Below are 19,741 nucleotides of genomic sequence, written 5' to 3'. Positions count from 1 at the left end.
AAAATAAATAGATATAGTACTCGAGAATGTTGTTAAGTTTGTTGCGAACTTATTCCAATAAATGTTTGATAAGTATGTTATCAAGTGAATATATTATTCCGCAGTGAAATATGTTTTTTTTTTTAGGTAATTGTTCCCTAGTAAGTTATGTTTATCAATAGACAGTTTAGATTAGTTTTCTTGAAATTCTTTGTTTCTATTAGTATTGTTAGTTTGAAAAGTATTCGAAATGTTCGATCCGATTTCGATGCTAATCTCTAAGCCGAACAGATTCGGTGAAAGCATACTGTCATCTTCGAGAAGTTTAAGAAGAGTAGGGCAGGCTCTTTAATTCGATCGGTGTTTCTGCTTTAATGTTTCATTGGAAAAGTGAACTTCGGACTGCGTTTGATTAAAGTTACTGCACCAAGCCACGAAGATTTTTGAACTAGTAAAATATCAAATATAATAGATGATTTGTGACGTTTATCTTATCTCTTTGGACATTCATAATGTTTTGTGTCGTGATTATGAGGAATTCTAATATTCAGCATCGCAACTGTAGATTCCTCAGCAGTTGCAAAAGAGAGGGAAGAATATATTAATAAATACCAAACGTGGTCAGTATCGACTACGAGCTTCCACTCAATTTTGTGAATAAGTATTCTACGAGACTTTAATTTTCAAGTAAATCTTTCAACAGGTACCTAATAAATGTGAAAACGAAATACAATCTTTCAAGTATGTGGCTGTTTTTGCAAAATACGTATAATATCTAAAGGAATATTTATTTTCTGTGTGCGATAACATATTTTCTCAACTTAATAGATTATTCCCAATACGACGTTAAAAGTAACAAACCTAATGCTAGTCCATTAAAAGTTTATGCTGCTTCGTTCTATTGTTGTTTGTTATATTCAACCAATAAATTAATTACTCAACTAATAAGAAGTATTAATGATATATTATCTTCCTAATATTTTCAGAGAACAATAGTGCAAAAGAGTAAGTCCAATAATTTTGTTTCTGTGGACGAATTTCACTTTACTCAATTATGGAAACAACGCAATAACTGAAGCCATTTCGATAAAAAGTAATGTTCCGAAACAACCTGTGTTGCGCTCCCTTCCTACGTGAGTATTGAAGGCAATGAAAGTTAGCAGATACTAAAAATAAAAAGAAACATATGCCCATAGCAATGTATATTACAAAAACCTCCGAATTGTTTTGTTAATCCTTGAGAAATGTAATGGAAAGCAACTAGAAAAATGATAACAATTTTATTGGAATAATTCCATAAGAGAATTAATTTAGATATTATTGAGAATAATTTTCTTTCCGAGGTCTCGTTTCTTACAGTAGACAGTGTCCAATAATACGAAACGTGTATTAAATATTACTACGAACTTGCATTACTTCGAATCTACTTCAGATCCATCTTCTTCTTCTCCAAATCCAGGGAGTAGCCTGTCCGAAAACAACTCAACTTTGCTGTTTCGTGTGTTCATAAGACAACCAAGTTCGACGAGGAAATCCTTGCTTTACTATCGAGAGGATTCCAGAGATAAAGGAGAAATCGCTGTTGATCCTTTTCTTTATTTAAAGGTACTTCAGGAGTTTGGGACACTAAGCCAACGATCGCTCGTTCAACGATGATACAAAATTCCCCTCTCGCTTTCAATCGAGCCAACGAAATCCCTGTTACTGTATTCCAAATAAATAAACAGAACACAGAAGAAAGCAAGAACAAACGAATCTAACAAAAACCCTTACCCATTTCGCTTTTACCCTCCTTCAATTCTAAAAATCTTACATCCTGCTTTCATGAAATATTAAGTGTCTAACACGAAGTGTTTATAACAAATTTCAACGAAACTTTGTGGATAAATAGGGAACCAAGAAATACTTCACCCATAATCAAATGTTTACCTCGACACTCCATAGTTTTCGAAATACTGACCAACAAACAACGTGCAACAAAAGTGTATTCAAAATAATTACCAATCCCGTGCTTTCTTTCTAAAAGAAGAAAAACTTAATTCAATAATTTAAAAAAAAGTAACTCTACCTTCTGTATAAATTAAAAAAAAATGACACAAAAAAGGAATATTTGCTCAGCTGAACCTGGAACTCAATCATTTCTAGACACTTCCACGTCACAACACCTTGCCCTCACCGATTATGTAATCGTTCCTCTCAAAGGAAGTTTGACGTCATAATTACTTACCAAAATTGCAAACGAAACGCGACCTGCATTCTTAAATATCATAGAAGCTACTGAGTGTACGCAAAGTAGCAGGCATGGATCAAATATTTCCCTCTTCTATCTTCTAACTACATCCACTAACAAATTTTCGTGGAAACGAGTAGGTACAGTAACACTTGGTCCCTTCGTAGAATATTAATATACATACCTCTGAAGACGTATTCTTATCCTGCTGAATAATAACGAACAACAAAACACCCAGCAATCCTTGCACAAGACTGCTCGTTATCATTTCTTCACCGCTCGGTACAGAAGTCTGCTGCAGGGGTGAATAATACACGGCGAAAAGCGGCCACGCGTTTCCCGTCCTCTCATTTGGATTCACCCTCGCCCTAGGAATACCGCGGCAGCGGTATTCATCCCATTGGTGATCAGCAGGAATAAGTTTAACACCACCGCTGAAATTGCCAGCCGGCAGGAAACCCTGACAAACTTTTGCGCAACTTAGGTAACAAGGTGAGCTCGTCAAACAATTGTGGCGCCAGGCCACGATGAAACCGCGGTATTGCCAATCGGTTGAATTGGGCTTCGAGCCTGGCTTTCGAGTCCCCGCTTGATTGGATCGATAAGGGCCGGGTCAGCCGGCTAAGTATAGTTAAGACACGGTTTAGATCAATTAGAGGGCATGGAACAGTGGGCACAGATGTCGCCCGGAAAAATATCCATGATTTATCGGCCGACTCTGGTGCACCTTCGGCCAACTAGGAAACAACGTTAAACAACGTCGCCAGCGCGGAGTTACGCGGGATTAAATTGTATTCTGACTATGGGGCCACACAATCGACATTCGCGGTTCCAAGTGAATTTCTGACTGCCGACTGTTGGGTCGGTATTTGCAATTCGGTAAACAGTAACTTTAACGGTTATGGGTAATGAAAGGAGGTGGAGAGGGAAATGATGGGCTTGTCGAATTTCCGGATCGCGATTTTAATATTTTGGTCACTGGAGTTGGGAAAGTAACTGATTTCCCTTTTTTAAGCTTTTGTATTCGGAGAAAGATCAAGGGGTAGCACCACTATAGCGGCACAAAAACGTAGCCCTTTGGCAATTGTTTGTGGGTAAACAATGAAATAAGTGGAAAATCTGTTTAAACGCTTTTATTATACACTTCTTAAGCAGTGTCAAGATATTTTTATTTCTTGTCTTTTTTTCAAAATGGCACTTTAAACGCATTTTTCTCGGAACCACATTTTTCAAAATTTCCAGCAGCACAATTTGAACAAATTTTATTCGATTCAGTTGAAATTTTTACAGTAGCTTCTAAACTACATTCTCCATCGGGGTCGTTCTACTTTGATTGGTCGAAAAATTCAGCTTTTTTAAAGATTTTCTTCTGAGTAAATACAATGTATAATGAAATAAATCTTTTTGGAATTTATTAAGCTACTCTTATATTGCGCCATTTTGCTATTAGTCAAGAAAAATTGTTAATTGAGCTACGGGCGATAGCGACACTCTTGCAGATTAAGAATCTTTTCCAATTTTTTGGTTCAGATAAGCCTGAGCCGGGAAATCACCTACGCCACAAACATACCTCTTTTCGTAGGTGTCACATTGACGCTTTAAAAAAAAACATATAAAACAAATTCAAAACAATCTTTTTAATTTTTTTGTATAACATAAGAGTAGCTTAATAAATTCCAAAAAGATTTATTTCATTATATATTGTATTTATTGAGAAGAAAATCTTTAAAAATAGCTTCATTTTTCGGCCGAACAAAGTAGATTGACCCCTTAATGTTCTGTAATCGAAGAAAGATTAATAGGATTGATAATAGTCGCAGTATTATGAGTGGATTATGAAAGTGGTTGTCAATAATTCTAGGCTTATCTATGTTTGGGGTAGTGCTGCTTGATATAGATAAGAATATAAGTCAACTAGTGGTAAGAAAATGTAGCTTGTGGGAGATGACACAGATTGCCAGAGTAATTATGTGCAGGATAATGTAGGGGATATTAAAGGATAATTAGTAATAGAATTAGTAAGGATAATTAGCAAAGAAGAATTAGTTGGCCATAGGTACTCGACCCCATTTGTTTCCAAGCAAATGTGCAAAAGCAATAATAATACAAATACTACTGGCAACCAACGCAGACGTTTAAGCCAATAAAATACCGCTGCCTGTGACTTAAATCGTGATAGAAAAATGGTGATCCTTGATGAAGCTACATTATCTAATTCTTCTGCACTTTCATATTTCAAATTCTGATGATGGTTTACATTAGAAGACTGAATATATCGTGAAAAAAAGCGTTTCTTTAAATCAATCAGAAAATATTGTGTTCGAAAAAGATCCACAGTATTTGTTGTAAGTTGTTGTAACATCCTTTACATTGTTTGAAAATCGAATAAATCGACGCGTAAGAGAATTTAGTTCCCATTCGTGGGAAACAGGTTATAAAAGGGTTGCATAATGAGGTTACGTGGAGGTGGTATTCATCTAAAAATTACGTTTTTAGGCTACATTAGTAACAAGAGGAATTTTAATCATGTTAAAACATTGTCCGGAAAATTGCATTCCTGAAATAACGTTCTGATAAAATGCTGCAGGTGCTCTCAAATGCGGGCCATCGTTGAGATATTTGCAAACTTTTAAAATACCATTACCACATTTTATACCATTAGCATTCGGTTGTGTTAGCGTAACGATTTTGTAATGAATCACGAGTTAAATACAAAAAGGAGGCGAAATTTGTGTTTCGCATTTTTAATGAGATGGATTCTTTTACAGACATACCTTCAACGAAATACTATTCTAGTTCCATTATTAATACGGCGAAAAATACTTCCATCCAATTTGGAAACGGCTGAAGCTAGGATGAAAATATCGTCGATTATTCTTCCCACTGCATTTAGTGCTAATGCATTCAATAATAAATCCCACCCACAATTTGGACAATCAACATCGTCCTTAAACAACATAATTTTTCATTTAAACAACGAAAAGGTGGCCAACGATTCTGTAATTTTCATTTATAAACTCAAAAATATTATACTAAATTGAACTAAATATTAAAATCGATATGAAAGTGTCGATGCCCTACAGAATTTTAATAATTCACTATGTAAATATTATATTGCGTAATAACTATGTCAATTGTTCAATGCTGCCTCGAACAATTAAGTATTTGCAGAGGTATGCGCCTCAATTACAGAGCCGATGTTACGCACTTGGCTACACAGAATAGATAGTTCTCTTAATGGATGTTACCCTTGCGTCGATGTGCCTCCTACTGCAATGCAAGCGCACGTGTAAATTTACGTACACACCCATGTCTGCAAAGGGCTCACACGAAGTCCAACTTTTGCCACCTTCCGCAACCAGTATTATTAAACTTTGTGGCCAGCCCCGACGAATAAACACATTCCCCTTCAACACTAAACACTTGATAACATCATTGTGTCATCCTCGACCAAAGTAAATTCAAAAGCTGCAGCAGGAAACGGATGTCGTAAGAGCATCCACATTCCATACGAGAATCACGATTTAATTATAGGTCGAGATAAAGTAATTATTCGTGAGTGGAATTTAGTAATTCTTCGACTCGTTCTTCCACTAATATTCTTAATATCAGCTTTCTAATCGTAGCAGGATAAAGTCTTGATTGCTGAAACTGATCGACACATATAAATAATTTAATGAAGACGTATCGTCTAGTATTTAATATTAGATTTATAAACCAGAATTTACTTTATGATTTAGCAACATATTTTATTCTATGTTGTAATCTGCAATCATTGGGCTCTGTCAGACATAATCGTTTTTGAATATTATTTTCAGACTCGCAATTTTCTTTACCATTGCCATTTTTATTTTATGCATCATGAAATCTTTCGAATACTCGTTTCATCAAGTTTCTCGTTTCTTCCCTACTGCTCCTTTACCAAATGACCCTTCCTCCGGCTACTCAAGCGTTCGATTAAATGGTATTTGCATAATCAAGGTTCTATCATATTTCAGAATAATACCTTATGGAAATATTTTTGCCCATCATTCGTGAGACAATTTTATTGACCGATGATTCAGAAACGACTATACTCTGCTAACTGTTTGGCGTTGTTATTGCTTTTAGCTCGCAGCTATATCGAGATTTTTTAAGTAGGTAAGATGAATGTGCCAATTTCTGCTGATGTCCCCATTTCTGCTCATTTCGTATTTCTCTTAATATTATATGCGTTAAGTTTGTACTATAGTTGCAACAAGAATTTAATTTTAATAAAAATAATTTAATTCTAAATTATTTAAACATTTACGTGAGTGTTGCACGATCTTGGGGCAATACATACATTGCTATTTTTCATGAGCAGAAATAAGGACATTTAGAGCCTTATATATTTAATTACAAATTACTAATAGTTAAACATCTTGAAATATGTTTCTTAAATAGTTTTAGAATTGGTTGATTTATTATTAAAGAATTAATCAATTACTCTGCAAATTTTGATCACAAACAAATTTTTTAAACCTTCTTTATGACGAGTTACCTCTTAAATCAGCAGAAATTGGGATATTCACCATATTCGTATGGCAATTTGGCGAAATTATTCCTAACATCGTAAAAATCGAATTGATTAGATCTGAACTTCTCCCTTGGCTACTACGTCATATTGCAGCCAAGGAATTATCGCGACGATTGTGTCGAAACCTATTATGAAAAAGTTCGCTCGACGAAGTCCCAGTGGAGTGACCCGGGAAAAGTGAAACTGGAAAAAGCTGCCTCCGATGTCCTGGCTTTCTCGCGAAATCGTTAACACACCTACATCGTGAAGTCTTTTAAATTGCAAATTGCTGGTTTTTCTGTACGCCGCGAATCCTCTGCCCAACGAAGTCAAAACACAATATTTTCCATTGCGCGCAAAGTTTAGAGGGCCCTTCATCGCGGTACAGAAAGTAAAATTACGAATCCAACTGATGGAACCAGTTGTTCATTACTTTGGAAATCATAGTGCCCTCTACAATTTTATAGCCCGCGAGATGGAGTTACTGGTTGGCAAATTTCGAAACATATCTATTGTGTCTCTTAGACGAATGTATTTTACGAGTAGGGGAGAGGTGCCATAAAAAGGACATTTTCATTTAGCGTCCCTTTTTTATAATATCATGATAGGTATTCAAACACAAGTCCATTAAAAGGAAGTATGTTTATTGGCCTTCAATAACAATATATTACAAACTCATTAATAATAACAGAAAATAAAAAAATCTTCGATTTTCGAATAAGTCGAAAATGCCCCTTCCACGACTAGGTAGTTTTAAATGGGACAAAATGAGAACAAAAATGAGATCTATTGTTAAAATATTATTAATGGCACATAGAACAAAAAATAAATTGAAAACTCCCTTTATTCCGCATGACTCATGGCTCATTTTTCGCAAATCTTACATGGAGTCAATCTTCTTTACTGGTAGCAAAGTTTTCTTTAGAAACGCAGCACTCATTATTTTTAGAATTATTTGTCTACGCAAATGAGATTTACTGGCGTCATAAGTTTCGCCAACAGATCTTAGTGACATTTTTTGTTCAATAACATCTTTTACTGCATCCTATATGTTTCCGTGCTGACTCGAACTGTTTCCTTCGAAGGCATATCTTTTACCTCGCAAGAAATAGATATTTCAAAGAAACTTGAGTTCTTTTTGCAGAAGAATTTCTTCGCGAAAATCGGTATTCTTTTCTTTAACACGCTGTTATTCAGTGAATTTTCAAAATATTAAAAAACGGTTTCGTTAATGCTTAGGAATTGCATTATACTTAATAGACAAATTTGGTTTTTTGTTTCAGATAATCCAAAATTGAGTTAGATGGTAGGTACACCGTTTACCCTCCGTAAAAAAGACCGTCAATTCGGAGCCCCTTCGTGACATGTATCTATATATATTTTCTTAACTTTTATAATTGTTTTTAATGCTCTACAACATGCTAAAATTAAGTGCCAAACCGCAATTTAATCGGGTGATTAGTTTCTCTACATTTTGCATCAAAAGGTTACGTATGTTTTCGTGCCGTCACAGTAGACTAACCCCTTAATTAAGGGATCATTCCGGTTAGACGGGTTGAAAAAATCGATTTTTTTAAAACATTATTTGAAAGTACATATCCTTAAGAATGTACTATTATATTTTCATGGAAAAATCCCGATTATTTTACCTCCGACAGATGCTCGGCCTCTATAGATGAACACGTTTTTCTCGAGACGTCATTATTTCACATCGCGAAGATAAAATCTCAAAATCCATCGAACCGATCGCTTCACAAATTTTACTGCTTATTCTGTACACCTATGACTCTCGCAGTGACTAAAACCAAGTATTTTCATCCAGTCAAACCTACTTTAGAAATCGAAAACATCAAAAGAAAAAAAGCCGAAAAACATTTTTCTCGCAGTTTGCCCGCCATTTTGCTAATTTTTACGATAAATCACTAATTATTGTCCCAGCAATAGCGGCAGTCATACTGACCAAGAATCTGTTTGGATTTCTGGGTTCAGAGAAGTCTAACAGCTGAAATCGCCTTCACGAACGAGGCATGAATTTTTAAACATATCATAAAGACCGCTTTCAAAAGCATTTGAAGATCAATAATTGTATTACTTTTATATTTTTTATATACTGTAGAAATGTAGTTTAACAAATCGGAAAAAGTTTTATTCCATTACTATGATTATTTGCGTCGCAATAAATTCCTGAAAATCGCTGAATTTGTCAGCGCGCTAACAGGAACGACCCCTTAATAGAGCCACTCCCGCGTCTGACTTTCACGAACGCCAACTTCCTTCTCGCGATCATAGCATCGGAAATCCCGCTGCCCAACGGTCTGACGGGAACTGGAACCAACGTCAGCGACACCGACGGGAAAGCGTGCCCTATCCCAACGTTTTACTATTTCTTTATGGCGCGGCACGCAACAGGCTAAAAACACGGGCGAAATTTCCAACGAAATACGAGGGGCGCGGGACGAGCGGGGTGGAAAAAAGGGGAGGCACGGAATGCTGTTTGTTCCATGCTGTTAACCGCATATGCGACAGAAACGTAGGAACGTAACGCGTTCAATGATGCCAGCCGAAGCAATGGATACAATTCTGGCCCCTCTACGGCCGCACGGTTCACCAAGTTAAATGCGGCGCGTTTTTTGCATAACACTGGCGAGCTGCGCGCTCTGCGCGCTGTGTGTAATGGAACCCGGCGTTCCTCTATCCGCCGCTGTTACTCTTTCGCCTTTTTCCGAGGCTCGCCAGTGACTGTGGCAACGGCGCGGCTGCATTTGTCATCGTGAACACCTCCAGAAATTACGCGGGACACCCGGGGTCACCCCGTTTCCAATCGAAGTTTTTACGACGGTCTTCGCATCCCCGCAGTCCTTCACGATTTAATTGCACGGCACGGCGCGCTAAATAAGCCCAGGCCGCGCGCTATCTCCCGCGCGAGCCTCTTTCGGCGTGGATGGACTTTAATTAAAATCGTAATTTTTGCGCCGCGTAATCGTTATTACAACTGCGCCCTCGCCGTCGGCTAACGAACGATTAACATCGACGTAAATTCTCCCCCGTTGCACGCTGGACGAGAGGGGGGGGGGGGAACACTCCGCAGATAGAGCAGAGCCGGGAGAAAAATGGAGGGCGTAAACTAAAGTGAAATGCGGCCGGGTTCTATACCGAAACGTTCCTGGAGCGATACGAAACGCGCGGAGATTGGATAAGGCTGTGCGACAACAGGAAATTAATCAACCTCAAACGTTGCGAGGAAGAAACAAGTTCCGATGAATATTCATATGCCAATTTGGGTGTTCTCAAGGAGTAAAAGCTAGCTTCCCGTGGCAGCGAGGGCTTCGAGTTCCGTGCCAGAGCGTTTCGTAGAACGAAATCAAGTGTGCGAAGATTGAATAATAACATAGGTGTCTACTAAATAGCTCGTGTGTGTTTCAGGAGCTGGGAAGTACAATATTCTCGGGTGCTTGCAATGCTAGGGGGGAACGTGGATGTTATTGGCTGAGTTTGGGATCTCTTTCGTCGAGGATTTGGATTATTGGAGTGGTTATTGTGGTGTATAACACCTGAATTAGATTTGGAAAAGAGGTGCTCTTTGTAAACTTAACGATTGTATATTTACAGCTTCCAGTTGGTATCCCAGAAATGAGTAGTCAAAGTTTGTACAAAGTTTGTATTAAATAAATAAATTTGCAAATTATATTTAATGTCTATTTTTTCATTTACACAAGTTTTGTATAAATTAGACAGGAATAATCATTTAGTTAAAGTTTTCTTGTGTTTTTGATAAATATTATCAACATTATTAAAACAATATCATTTGTGCAATATTTTTTTCAATTTCTCGAGAAACCTCGAGAATTCTCAAGAAATATGATCTCATTTCTGATTTCTCGAGAAACAAAATATATCGAGAAATCAGGAACACTAGTAGTAATCTACAAAGTAAAAATCTAACAGAAATCTTAGGCTACCTTATCAAAAGTTAACTATTTATTACGAAATGCATTGATGCTCATGTGATAAAAGATGCGATACTCGGTAGACAAAAGTAATTTAAGTAAGTTAAGTAAACTATTAAATAGGTCTAATATTATAATAACGCTTTTAAATATTACATGAAAACAGGTACACACAAAGGTGTACAATTGAGACTGAAAAAGTTTCTTTTTCCAACCCAATTTTTCCTTATTAAATGATTACAGGAAACAATACCACGTATGGACTAAATAAACACACTAGAAATAAGAGATATACCGCATATCGACTGATTAATCATAGTAGTAGGTTAAGCATTATTTATAGAAACTAAGCATAATCACGAGTGCCAAAGAAGCAGTTTAAATGTATTTATATTTTATACACTTAAGAGCAAATATGTGATATAATAAAGAGACTTTTACAAACAAAGAAAAACGTCCAATCACCGAAGTTAAACTGCCTTCGGCACGGTTAGTAACTTTCTTTTAATTTTACATTTAAAAATGTTACTCTCCTCATCATACTTTGAATACATTTTTAATAAATCTAAACACCATTACAATCCTTACTAAAATAACTTGTGTTTTATAAATAAGATCTATATCATACACAAAAAATAAACGTGGCTTATAATTTTATTGCTTCATTACACAGTCCTCACATTCCATACTGGGCGTCGAAAAGATTTTTCATTTTTTCCCCAACCCTTGGGCTTACAGGAGATGTTCGTTAAAATCGTCTCGATGCACGACACGAAAGGTTCTCCGGCAGATTATAAACTGCATGCGAGACTTTAATCGCGTCCGGAGAGAGGTTGGATAAATTACTAATGGAATTGTAAAAATAGTCGGAGGAGGACACACCCCGTTTACGCGAGACAGTGTTTAGCATAACGTTAATTTAAATGGGGCCTACAGCACGGTTGCGTAAAGCAATTATACCGGGGCTAATTAAGATACGCAGATAGTCAAGTTATTTACGAATACTCTCGCGAATATCATTAACGGAGCGCTAGTATGAAATATACAGCTTTCTGTTCTGGACTTCGCGTAACACCGGGTATTTGTTGTGCATAAACAATATGGTCAGGGAATGATAATTACAATTCGGCAATGTATCGGAATTTCTATTGTAATCGCGTACTGACTCCTTTTGTACCATAGCAGCTGGTTTTGCTATTGGTATCGATGTGTATTAATTACCGCAACATGGGAGTGAATAGAAATGAACTAAAAAGGACGAAACATGCGATACTACTTCGAGGTTTTGATACGATATAATTTTCTATGTATCGTTGCAAATTTAAGTTCCCATTTACATCGAATGTTTAGATTTGCACCGTAGATTTTGCATGCCTTGTAAATGTAGGTACAGCGCTGAACGTTGCCCATAGCAGACAGGCATATCTTAGGCGCGCGGCACAGTCTAATTAAGCATCGCAGTATCACTACATAAATTACTCCCTTTAGCACTTTAAATTACCATACAGCTATGCAAATTTTATACTACTCGTACGCGGACTCCTAATTAAATATTATTAACTGTAAATTACTGTATTGCCACATTTAAGTTGACCATACATATTACGAGCCGATGGAGGTTTATTATTACTGGTATGTATTACAGGTTGCAAGTCGTGTGTGAAAGTATACGTTACTTTCTGTGAAATATGGAGAGAAGGAACTTTGATCTGGTGAACGCTGGTAACGCTTGCTACCAAGTCAATTTCATTCCAGCTCAAGAGCTCCAAGGAAGTTTGCTACATTTTGCATTCTTTGGAAATGCATTTCTACTTCACTGTGTGACTGATTTAAATCAAACACGAAATAATCGTTATTAGTTTCTATTTTTCAACAAAACGTTACAAAAGTTATCTAAACAGAGGAGCCCCTCAATTTTCACACCTTTAGAGCTTCCTTTTCCTACATTTTTTCTTCTCCTTTTACTACTGTTTTAATTTTATGCCCATCGATACATACTTTTTGCAGTTCATTTATTTTGTACTCTCTACTATATATTGTCTCACAGCTTCTTTAATCCCTCATTTTAATCTTCAACTTGGCATTTATTTAATCATGTTTGTATTCATTTTTTTTCTTCAAAATTATTCTATCACAGTAGTTCCCAAGCAGGCGTCGCAAAATGTTATCTGGATGGTCGCAGCGGTTATATTTAGTTGATGTTTCATAGCACTTATTTATTTTAATATGGATACATTGCTATATTCTATTAATGATGTAACCCTACTTTTTTATTTATGAAAAAAAGAAGAAGCTGGTTACCCAGATGCAAGCACAACCATCACACTAAATAAGATAATTAAATATATTAAATTTCTTTAAATATATTTAATACATATATTAAGATAATTAAATATATTAAATATCTTTAAGTACCTATATTTAATATATGTATTAAGATAATTTAATATTGTTAAGTTAGAATTATATTGTGAAACACCTATTTTTAATGCGTTTTCTTTGCCTCATTAAATGTAGGAGAAATGTCGCTAAAACGATCCCTCAGGGTAAAATGATCCCTGGCTGTTCTGCGGCTGTTAGCGGTGCTATTTCGTAATATCGATGTTCAAAAATTCAGCTTGTACGTCGTCAAGTGTCGCACGAAGTGCCATGTAAATATCAGCGCTGTGTGTTTTATAAACAAGAAAAAAACAAAATTACTGCCTTTTATCTAAGCTAAGGTCTTTTTCAGTTGTGTGTAATTTTTGTCATTGACGGTTTAGTGTGACAGCTGTTGTTTCGCGGATTTAATGACACTTCAACAACAATTTAATGTATGCTTCGTTATCGAATGTAATAATTTGACGTCATATTCAACCACTGAATGTGAGTTGCATGTTTGGGATCATATGATCCCTCTCTAGTAGGATAAAATAATCCCAGGAATCCCAGGGGGTGCGCGAACAAATTTGAGTCTGTGAAGCTGATCTAATTTTCTTACGTTTGTTAGTTGATTTTAAGTATTTCTTCTCATTGATTATATACCAAAAATGATCTAAGATTTGATTTTTTTAAAAATTGTTTTAAATTATTATGGTCGCATATTTTGTGACTCAGTTCAATATCTTATTTTACTTAAATAAATCAATGTTTTTTAATGTTCGTCTTATTCATTATCAGTACATATAAAATGACCCTAGGGGTTATTTTCCTAAGGAACCCTCGTAGGGATCATTTTATACACATAGGTCCACAAAATGATCCTCTAGTATGCCTTCACAAAAATGCATATAAAAAATCTAATTGATCAGGTAGCTAAATTTAATCTAAGCCAATAATAAGGTAGATAAACTAGCTTACAAAAACTAATTTACTTTTATTTAAATAATGAGCATTTGTATTTTTTATATGAATTACGCCTTAAGGGGGTCGTTTTAGACACACTTCCCCTACCTTACCTTATATGGGGGGATCGCAGGTTATTTGCATATTATAAACGAGGGTCGCGAGTCAAAGAAAGTTGGGAAACACTGTTCTATCAGGATTGAGGTTGAAGCTTATAACAGCAACTACCTAGTGCTGATCTTCCCTCATTCATCAATTTACCTAATAATAATATTAATAACGTCTGTATTTCCTACAAACTATTATTGTACAATGTATTACTGTGCAATTACCGCACTGTTTAACTACTATTCAGCCAATCCATGTGTCGTAACAAACTCGTTATTATTATGACCAGTATGCTAATGAATGGCAGCAGCAGCAACCACTTCTCTTTCCCCCACACCCTACGCAATCAGCAAAGCGTTAGCAGCCACGCACGAAGATAAAGGAAAGAAGTCTACGCACGCGTGCGACGCATTTGTCTGAACATTCTTCAACGTGTATCTGACACAGCTGGTGCAACTATACCATTCAACGCTATCGGGAATCGTGTACGACGCTCGGTACAGGGTGTAACCAGCTTCCGATACCGCGTAAATAATGTCGCGATATACGCGGTGGAACGAGCGAGGCACGCGTGTCCCTGTAATTCGTAACTTCGAACAAAACCAACTTTCGACAACAACCAACAACGGCGTCCTACGTACCGGGTGTTTCTAAAATATTTCACCCAATATTAGAAACGTATGGCATTGCAGCAACAAGACCATACTAACAACTCATGCATTATCAGAATAAACTAATTAAAAAAATTCATTAGCACACTAACCAGCCTGCGAAGTCCCATTCCAAACTATCATATAATTTTCCTTTAAAAAATATTTCAAAGCCATGAGACTACCCCTTTAAACGAAGCACAATATCCTTCACAAACCAACATCCCATTCGTCAACGAAATTTCCTAGGAACAAAGCGTACGAGGCACGGTTCGAAGGGTACTGGAATGCCAGTCGAACGAGAATTAGGCAAAACTTTCTTTCAATTACCTGGATTCACGGCGTGGCAGTGGTTGAGGAGCGGCAGCCAACAGAGCAGTAGCACCGCTCTCTGCATCTGAAACAAAAACCGCAGGCATTTTTTCACAAGCGTCCCGTCTAATTGCTATTCCGCGCCGCCGACCGTCTTCTAATATAATTATACGCTGATTAAAATCCACGATGAAGCGGCTCGACGCCGGTGCTCTCGCGAAAGGCAGCGAAATCGTGGGAGCGCTAATTACAGAGGGTGGGGCCAGGTCGAGCCTTACAGTACACCGCGGATACTCTGAACCAACGATCGTGTCGGCGATACAAAAATAACGAAGGTTTAAGTTAAAGCTTGCCGCAAATGGGAGCAGGCTTTGATTGTTGAATCGAGTGGGTGAAATTTAGGATACGTTGAGGAAGCAAGTTGTGGCTACAATCGCTGCTGAGACATTTAACACCTGCTCCTACGTGTCGCTGCATCTAATTTTCAACTTCGTTATCTCTCGGAGGTATAGTGACTAACATCGAGCCCATTCAAGGATAGCTAACAAGGGAAGATCCCCAACCCGGAAATTCAAAAAATTATGAAACTTGGGGGATATATAATTATGTATTACGCAATTTGTCTGCTGCCCAAAGTCACTATGGGGGTGGAATTGGTACCTGAAAATCTGGCTATTTTCCGATTGTCTGTTATAACTCGCGAACTGTAAGATAATTTTTTCAGCAAATTATAGTTCTAATTAAAAGAAGTATCTTTTGCAAAATCGGAATATAGCCGGATTTTTGGGGTCAATTTCACCCTCCTTGGAGTGAATTTGGGGAGTAAAAAATATCTATATATCCTCTACATATCCCCAAAGTCTCATAATTGTTTGGTTTCCCGGGTTGGGGATCTTCCCTTATAAGTGATATCTTTAGTGTTCCAAGTTCAATTTGTCAATTGTTATAGGGACACATTTTTTCGGTTGCAATCCCCAACACCCAGGGCCTCGAAATACCGGTGTAGAAAATGTATGCTGAACACATCCCTTGATTCTCGATTCGTCAAGACACCCAATTTTTTTGTAGACTTCACCCCCCTGCTACTTTTTCAACATCGTTACATGTATCTCTGCGGAGTATAATACTTTAAAGCCTTCAGACGTGTAATAGGTGGCGAGGAACACATTTGGTGATTTTCATCCAAAGGGATTCTATTGCTTTATATACCACTTGAGTATGCACGTTACTGAATATATCTTTAATAATAATAATAATTGAGGCATTTGATGGAAAAGGGGCACATAGACTAATCTAAATCGCCAGAGAAGTAATGTCTTGGTATATTATATATATAAAACATATACCTCAGTCGATTTAAACGATTTAAAAAAAGGGCACATAAAGCACTTGCTTGAAACTTATAAATAAAGATACTCGTCATTTTCAAATCATGACTGCTGTTTTCAGAACGTTTGAAAGACACGGTACTACATCCTTAAAGAAAGTGGATTTAATTGCATTACTTTTTATTAAGTAATACTATAATGAAAACTTTGAAATCGATTTTTTTTAAATGGCATTTGGCGTGTGCTTTTTCCATCAAATGCCTCAATTCTTTATTGCACCAGTAGACATTGGATAAGAATAATAACAAGAAGATTAATAAATAGATGCCTATAAGAAAATAAAAAAAAGAAAAATAGTAGAATTAGAGATTATATAATATATGTAAAAATAGATGCAGAGTTTACAAGGTATAATACCAGTAAGTATCCAAAAAGTGTGCCGCACGCATCCCCCGATTTTGCCACCCCGCTTCATTCCTGCGAGGCACAATACACGCGCAGAGACATCCGCGCAGTTATGCCACAAACGTGATCCCCCCGCTATCCGTTTCCAAAAGAGCAAACGAAGCCCCGCGAGCAGAGGGTACGCGCCCGCTCGTCGCGGCCACGCGGCCACGCACGAGCGATTCGCGTGCAGAGGCAGTCGTGCGAGCGACCCTGCACCGAATTCTCCACGGGGCCAGAGTTTTCGTTGTGGAACACGCCGCGGGAAAAGAGCCACGCCCGGGATCCTTTTGCTGAATGGGGAACGGAACGGGACGGACCATTTGTCAAATTGATTCGCCCGGCGAACGCGCGGAATTTTAAGTTCGCCTGGGCCAGGGGATGGCAAACCGTTAGAAATTTACTCGAGCTTTCGTGCAATGAGATTCGCGTGGGCGCGAAACGCATTCAAATGACAAAACTTGGAAGACGATTACAGGGAGCCATCCCGTGAGCGCACACAGGAAGCAAGTTAACGTACGAGACGCGGCAACTGTTGTGCGAATGTCTTCCTTGTGTTCATCTCGCAAATGAATTTTGAGGAAGAACGTCGGGGTGGGTTAGGAATGAAACTTGTGAGTTAAGGGGTTACACCTAGTCAGGAGGCCGAAAAGAGGCGAATGTTTGTGAATTTTTTTTCAAATAGCGGAGGCATATATTTTTACAGAAGTTATTGCATTGAAAAGAGCAACGTTTAAAGAACATTTGGTAATTTTTTTGTGGAAAAATATTTAAGTTTATAATAAAATTACGAGCGACATCCAAGAAGCCTTTTTAAAAAATTGTTTTGGGGTGAGCACTGCCATTCGGAACCAGGCTATTTAAAATCAAAAAACAAAAAATATTTCGGTAGTATATTAATGATTCACGGAGGGAATTTCCAAAATATTAATTTCAAACGAAGTAGCGGCTGTTTAAAGTTGAAGTCCTGATTTTTTTCGCGTGATTTTTACAGTGCTCGCCGCAAAACAGTTTTTTAAATAGGCTTCTTGGATGTCGCTTGTAATTTTATTATAAACTTAAATATTTTTCTACAAAAAAATTACCAAATGCTCTTTAAATATTGCTCTTTTAATTGCAAAAAGTTCTGTAAAAATATATGCTTCCGCTATTTGAAAAAAAATTCACAAACATTCGCCTCATTTCGGCCGCCTGACTAGGTATAACCCCTTAAGTAAGAGTTCTAGTAATTTCAGGAATATTATCAAGGCTTCAATGGGAAAATTTACGCAAGTTGTATGGCTTCGTGAGGGACGTTTTATGGGGGGAAAAATCACCTGTGTTCTTTTCGCTGGAAACTGCAAATTGATCGTTACAACGTTGCAGTGAATATATACATGTTCAGAAACGCTTCTACAGCAAATTATTGCTAAAGAAAGCTTGTTCAGTGAAACGTAATGTCTTTTTAAAGAATTCGAAGTAACTCGTGAAGCATTCGTTTTCTCCTAAAAGCTCTATTTACAGAACGGGGAGAAAAATCGATCTAAGAGAAAACGTATGGCTGCGTTCGAAAAAAAGTGCAATTACATTTTGCAGGTGCATCGTTGCACCTACGAAAGAATGAGGTCATGCAAAGATAGACCTCGTTATGCCATTCAACCCTTTGCTCTATCATTTTCTTCGCACCCTCTATTTCGAAAGCACGCGCGCACTCTATTCCATCTCCATTCTTCCGCACAACTGTCTGTTATCAATAATACCAAGGCTCGTTAAAATTCTCTAATAGAGGTTTAATTACAGTCATTTCGCGCGCTGTTCAATTAATCGTTACTGATGACTGTTTGAGCAAGGAAAGTACCGCTATGTAGCTTTAAACCATATTTCAGATGAGCGGAACAGGACATTAATCCACGCAAATAGCGGGCCGTAAATATGAATTAAGCAAATGACGGAGCTTCATTAAAATTGCACCATCGATTGGTTTCGAATGTCAAGCGGTCCCGCGCGGCTAAATCCACTTAAAGCTGACAGCGAGGGAAAGCTTGAGAATCCATATCCGCGATGTACCGAAAAAGATTGTAACGGGAGAATGTAGGTAGGTACATCATGTATGCTTCGTTACTCACATATTGTAATTCAGAATTATCGTTGTCCCGAGTATACAGAGTATTGAAAATATTTCTTTATATGAACAATTGATTAAAGTTTTGCAAAACAACAAGGTAATGAAGAATAGAAAATAATTCTTTTTGTTTTTTATCTGAAAGATTATATTCTCAAATCCGTAATACGGTTTTCAGATTTTACGAGAAAATAAAACACAGGTTGTCATATGTCAGTTTAAAATTTACTTGAAACAGAAATTTGTTAAACAGGTTGTCTTGTAGTTGTTTTGTTACAGATACGGCAGTGCAAATTGTCAATTTGCTTAGTACTTCATTTGACAATATTAAAATACTGTATTCTAAAGTAGAAGGTAATAAAAAGCAGCGCAATATATCCCTATACGCTTGCAATTAAAATAGATTCTGCTCAATTTATAATGTTGTAACTTTGTAAATATATAACTAGAATATCATTAAAATCGACCACTATCAATGTACCAAAATAGTGTACATATCTAATTCTTATATGCATATGTGCATTTCTTAAAATACACTATTACAATATCCCAAACAAAATTAAAAAAAGTGAGACATTTTACACATTAATAATTTTATTTAACACAATTATTCCCTTTTTGACGTTTCCTCACACGTTAAAGTATTAAAATAAATGCACACCATCCGGTACAGGTAATAATGATTAGCTTGACCCTCAAGAGAACCCAAAAATAATTCAGATCGCAGAGGATTAAGTAATTATTAACTAATTATTATAAACGATAGAAGCCTGGAATTCAT

At 36.9% G+C, this 19,741-nt stretch overlaps 1 protein-coding gene across 1 annotated transcript in view; it reads right to left on the bottom strand.

Annotated features, from left to right (window-relative positions):
* The window catches only part of Sol1, a 696,665-nt gene that overhangs the window by 569,980 nt on the left and 106,944 nt on the right, over positions 1 to 19,741 (bottom strand). Inside the window, exon 2 of the mRNA XM_076822532.1 lies at positions 15,106 to 15,172. Within this exon, the coding sequence (XP_076678647.1) occupies positions 15,106 to 15,172 (67 nt within the window). The remainder of the gene's footprint in view (positions 1 to 15,105; positions 15,173 to 19,741) is intronic.

Source organism: Andrena cerasifolii, chromosome 10 (genome assembly GCF_050908995.1).
Source record: "Andrena cerasifolii isolate SP2316 chromosome 10, iyAndCera1_principal, whole genome shotgun sequence".
NCBI classification, from domain to species: domain Eukaryota; kingdom Metazoa; phylum Arthropoda; class Insecta; order Hymenoptera; family Andrenidae; genus Andrena; species Andrena cerasifolii.
The sequence above is the reverse complement of the archived record's forward strand: the minus strand, read 5'-3'. Positions and strand labels throughout refer to the sequence as shown.